At 40.4% G+C, this 12,037-nt stretch overlaps 1 protein-coding gene across 1 annotated transcript; it reads left to right on the top strand.

Moving 5' to 3' along the window:
- The first annotated feature begins 3,802 nt into the window (after positions 1-3,802).
- On the top strand, positions 3,803-11,643 carry tmem161a (transmembrane protein 161A). Its single transcript, XM_008300276.1, has 11 exons — positions 3,803-3,885; positions 4,364-4,467; positions 4,547-4,630; positions 5,339-5,430; positions 5,619-5,775; positions 6,103-6,318; positions 6,500-6,643; positions 6,743-6,856; positions 6,992-7,166; positions 7,309-7,405; positions 8,604-11,643. Exons 1-11 carry the CDS (start codon positions 3,883-3,885, stop codon positions 8,906-8,908), a joined length of 1,491 nt encoding a protein of 496 aa, XP_008298498.1. The 5' UTR covers positions 3,803-3,882; the 3' UTR covers positions 8,909-11,643.
- Positions 11,644-12,037: the final 394 nt, after the last annotated feature.

Below are 12,037 nucleotides of genomic sequence, written 5' to 3'. Positions count from 1 at the left end.
CCCCCCGCAACCCTAGTGAGGATTAAGCGGTGTATAGATAATGGATGGATGGATAGTCAGGGTCAAGCACAAAGACGTCACGTTTTGTCAAAGTTAAAAAAAAAAAGGAAGGCGATGACACAAGCTATGTAGTCATATTAGATGACAGAGAATTCTAGCTGTATGTTTTCCTCCAGAAGTGGCCAAAAGGTATCAGAAGAATGGGATAGAACCAAAAATCGACCCTTGATGAACTTCACATTACAGGGCAGTGACACATAATTACTCATGTGAACACTGAGACACGAGAAAGCTATGAAAAGAAATATAAATGAAACATTTAAGGTCAGTACTTGTTCAAAAGACTACCAGTTAAATGTACTCACTGAAGCTGCGCGCTGACGTTGGTGATGATGAATCACTTTGCTGGACATCCAGGGTTTCTTGTTGGCAGCCTTACGTTCTACGGCTGAAAGGTGTTGAGGAGGAAGTTAAAGCATGTTTTAGAGTTTAATAATTGTATGGCTAGGAAGCTATAGGAATAATAAACAGAAATGCTGAAATCTATTTGAGAAAATTGAGCATTAAACAGGAACTGAGGTGGTTCTTTTAAACAACTGCAATGTCACAACCACCTGTGGACCTCAGGACACTCAGTCGGCAGGTGGACAAAGCAACACCAGAGGGGAATAATCTGCTGGTTTAAGCCAAGTCTAATGATAAAATCTACATAGAAAAGCTTAATTAAAAGGTGATCAAATACTGAAAGAGCCCGAACCAACTAAAGACAGAGACTTGGATGGCTGAGACTGGGTAAAAGCTAAAATCACATCAGCTATGCAACACCTACAGATTTATGCACTGCTTACCATCACCAGTTGTATACAGTGTTAGAATATGAAGGAGCTACAAAGCACTTACAAAAAGAGACTCTGTTGTTAAATTCCCGTAAACTGAACTGTACATCAGCTTACCACTTTTCATCCATGACTGGAATTTGATCAGAAGAGTCGACTCATGGGACACCAAAGAGGCTGATGAGACTTACTGTCCAGCACATCCACTGGTGGACACAGTGCAGTACATCCTTCTAAGTGAAAGGCAAAAAGTCATCCCAACTGTCAACTCTTTCATACTTTTAAAAGCACAGGTTGAAAATTACTACCAAATGGCTGAGTTTACACTTAAAAACAAGAAGAAAAAAAAACAACTGGGCCTCCAAAGTGGCTCAGCAGGTAGCACACTTACCACATAGTTACATTACAATTTGTGCCATTTTCTGCAAATTGTTCCCTCTTTCTCCACTTCAAAGCTGAAATATCTATCCATGTCTATACCCCACAAAGGCCAACAACTTTTTCTCCACCACCAAAGTCTTCACTGACTTTCAACAGCAATTACAGCAGCACATTTCCTTAGCAAATTTTGGGTCCAGCTAGCTAGCTAATGCTAAACAACAACAACAACAACAACAACAACAAAAACCCTGTTACACTGACAAAACTCAAATTCAAAAAATATGTCTTTATCCAAGGTGACATAAAACTACAGAAAAAGTCAGCGTTAGTTAAAATAACCGCTACGTTTGTTTGTTTTTTTTTATCTACCATCAAGCAAATTTAACGTACCACTAACGTACTTTTATTACAAACCCAGACGAACCTTTAAAAACACTTTTACTCACTCAGACCTATTGCATTTCTGTTAACATGTTTACTCTGACAAGAAAAGTCCGTTTCTGGCCAGCAGGTCGGTGGTTTAGTTTTAGTTTAGCGCCACTCGAACGCAGCAGAATTGGCGCCGGTGTCAAAGTTCAATTTCCGTTTCCGGTTTGAAAATTTAAATATAAACAATAACAATAACAGCTTCCGTTACTACCAAATAAATTATTTTATTTTACTAACACATTAATAATGTCGATATTTGCTTTTATATTATCAAATTCACAGTGATTTAGGTTTTCAGTAGTGTTATTGTTTTTCCTTCATTATCCCAATTAGAACAAAGGACACTTATATACAAATAAAATGAAATATAACAAAATAAAACAATGTTTAAATTATTTGTGGCAGCCATAGTGCAAAAGGAGACAGATAGGAATACATTTTTTCGACAGGTCTTTCCTACCAAACAATCCATGGGTTCCATTCAGGACCACTTTATTATACAGATAGCATGTGGACCAGCAGAAGGCCCACTTTGGCCCCTCAGCTTATCTTAGTAGTGGTATCTGGGCCTACAGAGAGTCCACTTTGGTTTCACAGCATATATATTTTTTAGATTGTATGTGGGCCAACAGAGGCCCTGCTTTGGCTCCTCTGCAAATGTTACAGTTTATTTTATAGGTGGTATCTTGTCCTGCTGCAGGCCTGCTTTGACCCCTCGTCTTGTTTTATAGATGTAACAAAATGCTATGGCCCGTGGGTTTTATAGATTAATTGAAAGGAATTCATTTATCATTCACATGGACAGGTGCCAGACAAAAGACACATAAGAAGGCAGAACAGTAAATCATAGCGTGTAACATCAACACTTGTCAGAGTTTTTTCAGTTACTTTCTGGAAAGTTAAGTTGGACTTGTGTACTTGAGTATTGAGACACGGCTACTGTGTAACGTTCTAAGTGTGCCTCTGATGAAGTTGGCCAGCCACAAGAATCCAGAACATTAGCAGCATGATTTCACAAAGATGTCATGTAGTGGAACCTCTGAGGGGACAAATTCTGGTCACCGAGACAAAACTCTCACAGCTATCAACCTGCACGAGACGAGAGCAACACTTTGAGACGACTCAAGGCTTCTTCGCAACTAGCATCTGCAGAAACGTAAGACCCTCTACACAGGTTTAGTGTAGCACAGACCACCACAATATCAGTAACAGTATAAACCATCAACTGTTTTGTTCCTGTTGTATTTTTCACGGGACTCTCCAAACCAGCAACACTTTGATCAGACTCAAGGATTCTTTTTAACCAGCTTCTGCACAAAAGTAAGAACCTCTACACAGGTTTAGTGTAGGGTTCAACCAATATGGATTTTTTGAGGCCAAAGCCGATATTTGGCAAAAAAAAAAATCCTGATAATCAATTAATCGGCCGATTAGTTTAAAAAATATATAGTAAATAAAATAGCTTTTTTTTGGTCCCTTAATGTTACAACAACAAAGATATGAATCACAGGCAGAACATTTTACCCTAACCCTCCTTTCTGTCTCCTTCGCTGTGCCAGAAATGGCATCCAGTGTGTGGTTTCATATGGTGGTAAATGTGGATGCCCAGGGCAAAAGTCAGAATAACCTGAAATACTTGCAGCTGGATAACACCAATGACATTGATTTTTACAGATACTGTTCAGTGTACTATTCGTGGCTGTTAGAATTTTACTTCATCGCAGCTATTTCTTTACTGTAGAGGAGTAACATTTGTGTGTGTATTTAAAAAGCAAGGGTGATATCAAATGACAAAGCTGACCTACAGGAAAATAAACAACTGAAAGCAATACAAAATACCTGAGAGCCTTGCTGCAATATGTTTTATTATATTTTGAATTAAATCCCGCATTGTGTGTTTTCCTTTACATGAATAAAGACATTTCCACTATAAATATAGACAGCATTTGATGCTTCAAATCACCTAGGGTAAGACGCCAGGATCCCCACTTAATGTGTCACCCAAGATGTTCAAATTAGATCGACACTCATGCAAAGCAGCGGCGACTATTATGAGCGCTGAGATTTCCGGAGCTTTCGAAGAGCACCTGAAGGCACCTCTTCGCTCCACGACTACATCCGGGACATTCAGCTGCTTCACATGTCATTTGGTTCAGCTGTCAAGACTTTCCTGCATGTGAAGAAGAAGAAGCTCCGGCAGCTCGTCAGGTTTTAACCGCATCTTTTGCGAGAAGAAATGGTAACTTTACTCACACTTTCGCACAAACACACCTAATTGCGAACACTGTGCTGTGTGTGTCTTTCCAGCGAGCTCATTTTGCTCGTTACTGGGGACTGAGAGAGCTAGGTTGCTAACGGTAACTAGCTAGCTAACGCTTGCTGCAGCGCTGACAGGTGGTGGAGTTTAGCTAAATTTAGCACTCTAGCCATTTGCTAAGTTTCATTCATTTTGCAGGAGCTTTCAACACATCGTGTGTTAAAAGTTGCTGGACTTCATCTTTTGCTGCTGTTAGCTTTTTTCAGCACGGTGTGTGATTTAGCTTCTACCACAGCTTGTGAGCTTAATTGTGATGTTGCGAAAACTACATTTTATTGAAACTTTCTTGCGTCTTTTGGCGCTTACACTTTCTGCTGAACAACCTACTCACACATCCTGCTCTCCTGTGCAAGGTGAAGTGTTCAGAGTTGATCATGAGTGTGTTTCTTCTGTCTGACAGGCGCTGATGGGGGTTCAGCTGGTGGTCAGCTTGCTGGCTGCCAGCATAATGCAGAGGATGGCTCCACATTGCTCCTTCGCACGCTGGCTCCTCTGCAACGGCAGGTATGGTCACCCTTACAATCAGCTCCTACATTGCTGTTCTGTGCACTGTTCATATTCATGCGTCCGTTTTTCTTTCTAGTTTGTTCCGATTCAAACACCCTTCAGAGGGAGAACTGTGTGCACTGGCTGGAAAGCAGATGCCCAAACAAAACAGAAGAGACAGGTGGGAGGTTTCTTTAAATCTTTTAATCTTTGCACAATGATAGGATAGATTTGTAGTTTCTCTCGCAAGTTCTCAGCTTATCTGACAGACCATCTCCTCCCGTTGCCAACTCCTCAAACATAATGTCCCAATTTATGTGCAAATTTATGTGCAGCATTTCTATGATAAAATAGTTTTAAGTGTAAATATTGTATATTTTTTCATTCAATAGTATATTTTTTGTCATCTTTCGTACGTACTTATTTCATTACTTAATTATTGTTATTTCCTTGTACTTTCTTTTCTATACTTTTTGGATCCTGCTGTGGCGTGTAAATAAATAAAAAAAAGTCTCTTCTATTCTAATTTCACTTGTATTTACAAACCAACATGTGCAATATTACTTCTGTTCACTACATAATATAAGCAATAGCTTCTCAGGGTATTTATTCTCATATTTGTTTTATACAAAGTGCTTTTTTTATAATGTGTACTTACTTTCTTCTTATAATGTATATTTGATGGGGTTTTTTTTTGCTGCTGCTCTCACTTTTATTCTTTACCTTTTGTTCTATGGACAAAGAATTCCAATGTACCTGCACTGTAATATATAATATCTATTCTAACTTAACTCATGAGCAAAAACCACAGTCACAACCATGTTAGTGTGGTTGTTCATGTATACCTGATTTCTTTCTCTCAATGCGGTCCTTTTGTGTTTGTTTGTAGGAGACAGAATGGCGAGAACAAGCCTCTGACTGTGCCCAAAGACATTGACCTTCACCTAGAGAAAGCTCCAGTCAACGTAATGGACGCTCTGGGTAAAACAAACACGCCTTTATCTACATCACAGTCACGTTTTACAAGTACAAATACTGCTCTAAGGTCAGCTGTCGACCCCACAAAATATGTACAGTATTTTTTCAATATATTTCTCTGCTTGGAAACACTCCAGTAGTAGTAAAAGTATCTGCTTATGAATTCAGAGTCTTTCTATTTTCTCTTTCAGTGCTGCGGTTTTTCCTGGAGTACCAGTGGCTTATAGATTTTGCCGTGTACGCAATGGGCGTCTTCCTGTTCACCGAGTGTTACTACAACGTGGTAGATGCCAGCAAAGAGGTCAATATCGGAGCCATCTGGTGTGTCTTAACCGTGCTGTTCGGTCTGTATCCTTCAACTGTGAAGTAACTTAACGTCCAACAGCAAAGTTTGCAAGCATGTGCCGTACAGACTGACCTTATAAAACCTAATTATCTCATTCTAAAGCTTTAACTTTTTGCATGATCAAACAGCGGAGGTGATGAAAGATCTCATCACAATTACAACATTGCAATAGCTTATGATCAGAATGTATGCAAGCAGTCAGAAGTTATATGAAATTATAACCTGATATATGAAAATTAGTTGATAAATTAAAGCTGAAGTGTCCTTGCTAAAATGTATGGCGCGCCTCGGACGGGAGGAGTTGCTTTCACTTAACCCACAGCCCTCAGACGGACCCTTTACACTCTGATGAGCCACTACTTCCGCTCTGAAGAGGGCGGCGAGCGCTCGGTGTGCCTCGCCTTTGGTTTTCTGTCTCTGCTCGTGGCCATGCTGGTGCTGGTGGTCAGAGAGGACTACCTGGAGTTTGGCCTAGAGCCTGGCTTTGCAAGTCTCTTCGACAACTTGGAAATCTTTGCCAAGCAGCAGGGCTACGCCGACTGGTCGTAAGTGTCTGTCCGACAGCTTCTAACTGAAATACTGATTAGTTATTTTTAAAGTGGTTGACATTTCTTCTTGCATTAAGGGACGCTGCTTTTATTTAAGACAATGCAAGAGCCAGACTCTACTGCACTTGGACAACATGCACGCTAATCGCTCAAATCCTGCTTGTTGTTTTGATTTCAGAATCCCAGTGACGAAGCTGACGGTGAAGCTCGGTCTGGCCGCTGTCTGTGCTTACATCGGTGCTCTCCTTGCTTTCCCCGGCCTGCGACTGGCTCAGACTCATCTAGACGCTGTGCAGATGAACTCAGATCGCCCACTCATCCAGTAGGAACCATTACAGGAAAAACAAGACACACTTCTTCTTCTCTAATGTCAACAGCATGCTTATCTCTCTCCACTGTGTCCCTAATGTTTCCCCAACAGGATTTTGCTGCACATGAGTTTCCTGTCTCCAGTTATTGTGTTGATTCTGTGGGTGAAACCTATTGCAAGAGACTTCCTGGCCAATGCACCTCTGGGAAAGACTTCGGTCACCCTGTGAGTGCACAAACATGTTTGCAATTGTATCCACTACAAGTAGCTTCAATTCTAAGATAGAAACAACAATTAAGAAATAGAAGAGACTGGCCACCTGGTTAGCTGCTGATCTCTCGCTCGCTCTTATTCTTGCAGAGTGTCCAGCGCAGCGTTCGACAGCATGCGTCTGTGGATCATCGTGGTTCTGTGCGTTCTGCGGCTGCTGCTGACCCGCTACCACCTGCAGGCCTACCTGAACCTGGCTCAGAAGTGGGTGGAGCAGATGAAGAGGGAGGCAGGACGTATCGCTGCCATCGACATCCAGAGGAAGGTCAGACAGTTTCACATCTCATGCTGTGATTTAATTCATCTTCTGGTTGAATCGTACGCAGCTAAACAGAGAACTTTGAACAATGAAGAGGAGAGTTGTCATTTAAGTTTTATAGACAGTCAGTTGTGTTTCTCTTTTTCAGGTCACACGTGTGTTCTGCTACCTGACAGTCGTTACTCTTCAGTATCTGGTCCCGATTCTGCTCATCCTCTTCTCTACACTGGCACTCAAAGCACTGGGTAAGTAAAATGCCCTCACTGTCATCATCAGAACCACAGCATTTAATAATAAAGTTCACGTTTGATCTTGATTTTTGAATTATTTTTTTTTCAAAACATCCGAATGTAGACTTTAAGTAATACATTGACATTTTGGGAAATATGTCTGTTTTCTTTCTTGCCAAGAGTTAGATTTAAAGTCTGACACCACATCATAGATATGCATTTGGACAAACTTTATTTTCTCCATCAGAGACTCTCAATTGCTGTAATTAGTAATGTCGGCCAATGACAAGAGTTGAAAATTTGCAAAAGCTATAAGCTTTCAAACTAGTAGTGGTTGTGCTTTTGTTATTTTGGAATGAGTCTTATGTCTATCTTCCATTAAGCCCACCATGTTTCTACAGTAGCTCAGATCGGACAAACAAAGACTTTGAAATGGTGTTGCATTACACACATAGGAAGTCAAAGTCAAATGAAGCCAAAGTGTCAGGCTCTATGATAAGAGGTGGGTCTTAAGCAGCCATTTAAGTTCTTAAAGCCTGAGCAGTTCTCACATAGAAAGGTTTGAAGAAAAAATTTTGGGAAAAAATTTCACACCTCATCTCACATCTCACAGGATGCTTTTAAGATTATTGTGGAAGATTAAGAACAAAAAACAGAAAATTAAGAAGTTTGTGCAACAGCTTGTTGTAATGTCAGTAGAACAGTGAGAACAAACTAAAGCAAAAGGCAAAGCAAGTCTGATCAGCAAATGGTTGGGAGGATGAGGTCAACACAGAGGTTAGATTTGAGTTGTAGCTTAAATATTTGTAGCTAAAGTTGACCTTGAGGCCTGGAACATTTAGCGTTGCTTGGCAACAGTATCCATTGCTCCAGGCGATAGCGCGATAATTCTTAAACATCCTTATTTTAGCTTGTAAATATCAGATATGTTTGATGTTAATCAGAGAGGTCTTGATAAGAATTGATCTGTAAACGCTTCACGTTATTGAATGATCTGGACTGAACATCAGATTAAATCAAGTTCTCAGACCGCGTTTCTTTTCCGATGATGGAGAGAGTGGGAACGAGGATAAATCGACCTGAAACTCTCGTAATCTGAGTTCAACTTAACTGCTGGCCGTAGCGATGTATTTACTGGATGGATACATACGAGAGGAAAAACTTAATCTAATACAAGTTTTAAAGAAACCTAACAAGAACTGGTTTCTTGCAGGGAACTTCTCCTGGGATAACAGCATTGAGGACACCCCCGGGGTGACACCAGCTCTGGTGCTGCCCACAGCAGCTCCCGTCCTGCCCGGTGGTCTCGATGAAGACGAGGAGGGGATGGAGGACATGGAGGAGGACATCCAGGCCACAGTAGCTCGCCTGTCGGAGACCTTCACGGCGCTCCGCTCCGTCCTCACTCCCCTTTTCTTCCGAGGTTTCTTCGCCTTCCTCACCTGGTGGGTGGCTGCCTGCCAGGTCATCAGCTCTCTGTTCGGCATCTACTTCCACCAGTACCTCATGCAGAACTAACTGAGGAAATCAGAGAGCTGCTCTTCTCTACATGCAATGCAACTCCAGCTCTCCGCTAACATTACGCTGCTGCAAAGGATGCCTGCAGACAGCGACAGGGATGTTTCATTAGAACACAACTACAGACAGGTTTCTGGCTGCAGCAGGATTTCTGATCAAGGTTGGACACAGTCTGCTGCCTCGTTGTCGACTTGTTGAGGCTACTGGCGTCAATAACACAAATATAAAGAAGGAACTGGGGCCTGTATCACAAAGCAACTTCAACTTAGTTTAGCCTACTTTCTTTTGACCGGCAATCTTTGATTAACCTGTATCCTAAAACTGGTTTTGCCTCAGTTAAAGGTGAAGTCGACGATTCTAGAGAAACATAGTTGATAATTAGCTAGTCAGTATGTTTAGTTAGCATGTGCTACATTTACTGTCCCCTTTCCTGTGCACTAACACGAGCACACACAAACTTAAACAGGACATGTTAGAATGCTGTTCATTCCGAGCCACTTGTTTTGTTCCCCGTTTATAGAACCACGGCTGTGTACAAACACCGGATCATTTTTTTCCAGTGCACACACACACAGCCGACAACTGACCGACTCTCAGGACACTGTGTATTCTCTAAATTTCGCAAAAACTGTAAATGATTAGTATCACCGACTACCTTTAAACCTGGGTTCCAAGCAGGATCCAAGCACGTTCACTTTGATCATCAAAGCAACTGCGGCTGCAAAATGTAATATGACATAATGACACCCACAGCAAAATTAGACGGTTAAATAAGAAGCTGTAAAAATAGGAGAAGGCAAGGATGAGTGTAGGAGTTATAATGTAGGCTGTTTTTTAAATCAGGCGTTTTCAACATGTTCAGGAGTCCAGAAAAGTGACCTTTTGTTCCTTGTTTGTCTCATTTTGAAGAAAATATCAAAATGGTAAAGATAGATAACAAAGATGAAAATGAAATGGAAAAAATGCAGAATTATGTCTATCTGACCAAAAAGTATGCTGCATTTATCATTTGCTTAGCGTATACTTTACTTATTTGCTGATAAACAGTGATTGCAACGATGTGCTCAGTTAATATGCAGCAATAACTTCCATTCATTGGGTGGTAACACGTTTATTAAGGCTTGTTTGAGACACAGTCAGGCTGCAACTAAGGATTATTTTTATTGTTGAGTGATCTGTTGATTATTTTCTCGATTCATTGATTAGTTTTTTCCCTCTCAAATGTCAGAAAATGGTAACAGTGTTGATCAGTGTTTCCCAAAACCCAAGATAATATCCTCAGATGATTGTTTTGTCCACAACCTCAAAGACGTTCAGTTTGCTGCCACAGAAAACTAAAAGAAATACAGATAATTTGCTCATTTAAAATTCTGCAGACTGTGACTTTTTTCGTAAAAAGAAATATTTAAACTGATTAATTGATCATCAGTTGACAACAAACGGATTAGTAGCTCTAATCACAGACTAGAAACCTTTTTATCTGTCAAAGTAATCGATATGATTTTACCTTTATATGAAATCTTTCTCTTTATTGTGAGCTCATGAACATGTCAGCATCCTACAGAAATATAACTATCCAGTTTTTTGATTCGTCACTATGTTTAGATGTGATCCCCTGAAACTGACCCTGCTTGGCGCTGGTTAGCCCTACATCTTATGTTGCTATGGTAACTTACCCAGGCTAAAAGTGAGTCATAAAACCCGAGTTAAGCCCAAAGACATCCCCCAAGTCTCTCTTTGTGATACAGGCCCCAGTGTCATCTTCCAGCTACTTTAGCAGAACATTTTTTCCACGTGTATCTATGCCAGTGTTCCCTGAATCGTCCTCGGCAGAACACTGTTAAATGCTGCATTTGAGATATTTAATGGTACCAGGGTGGGTATTCGGACTTGAGCCTGAGTAGTACGACAATGTATTTTTGTGAGGGGCCTTTTGAGGCCCTGAAAGAACCGATTCAAGAGTGCTAAATGTTTTTTTTTGTTGTCTTTCTGCTGTTTTTTTTCTTTTCTTTTTTCTGCAACGACCTAGTCGAGCTCTTATTGAGTGAACCACGGTTGATGGAGAATGACTGTAGCTGTGGCTGTGTGTTAGTATCTGAAAGCCAAACGCCGACGAGCTTCTGCTTTTTTTTATTTTTAATCCGAAGTGCCTGGGAGCTCAGGAATTTTGAGTCAGTTTTAAAATCTCCTTCCTCCCTGTTCATGCGTATTTAGAACAAGTAGACTCTGTTAGAATGAACACTCCAAACACATTTCTGTTCTCGCTGTTATCGTCAAACACTACTCATTAGCAACGTTATAAGTTGCAGCGTCTTAATTAGTCCCATCAGCTTTTCGTTTCTGCTTTTTTTTTTCTTAAATAGTCTTTCAGCCACGTACATGTTAGATTAATCAAAGCCTTCTTTCAATCCGTCCTCGTCACTGTGTTTTATTTATTTATTTATGATGCGTTGCCTCTAATTTTTGTTACCCAGAAATGATACAGATTCTGTAATTCTGTACATTTTATTGTATTTCTCTTTTGATTTTTAGTGTGTGTGGGTTTTTTTTTTTAGATATTGGAATCGAATGCTCTGAAATCATTTTACTGTGAAGCTGAAATTTTCTTTTTTTTAGATTTTTCTGAATGCATGGTGTGCACAGTTTTTGTTGTAACCAGATTGCTTTGATTTTGTTTGTGTGTGTGTGTGCGACTTAATTAAAACATACCCTTTTTTTTTGTTTTTTTCATGGCATTTTAATGTTTTTCGCTTAATTGTGCCTTCCGTCAAGGAGCGTGGGAGATATCGCAGATAAAACATTTCCTTTTAAGAACTGGTGCTCCAATTGACAAAGGACATCATGCATGACAATGGGGTGTCTCGCCGCTGCGCTGGGTCCTGATCTCTGACCCCAACCTCCTGAGAAGATCATGCTTTAATCACTGGTAATTACTATGAACCTGATGCCCTGCTGCAGTCTGGGAAGAAATCTGTGGCTGCAGCAGGAAGTGTTATATTTACTGGACAATATTTTTAAAAGATTACAATTTCCGTTTAGTACAGCAGTTTATAATCATTCAGATGTGTTTTTTTTCTTTTAAGCTTTGTGACATTATCAGAACATTCAGTCGAGGAACGTGACCTTTCA

Source organism: Stegastes partitus, unplaced genomic scaffold (assembly GCF_000690725.1).
Source record: "Stegastes partitus isolate 25-593 unplaced genomic scaffold, Stegastes_partitus-1.0.2 Scaffold33, whole genome shotgun sequence".
NCBI classification, from domain to species: Eukaryota; Metazoa; Chordata; class Actinopteri; family Pomacentridae; genus Stegastes; species Stegastes partitus.
This window is presented reverse-complemented; position numbering and strand designations above follow the sequence as displayed.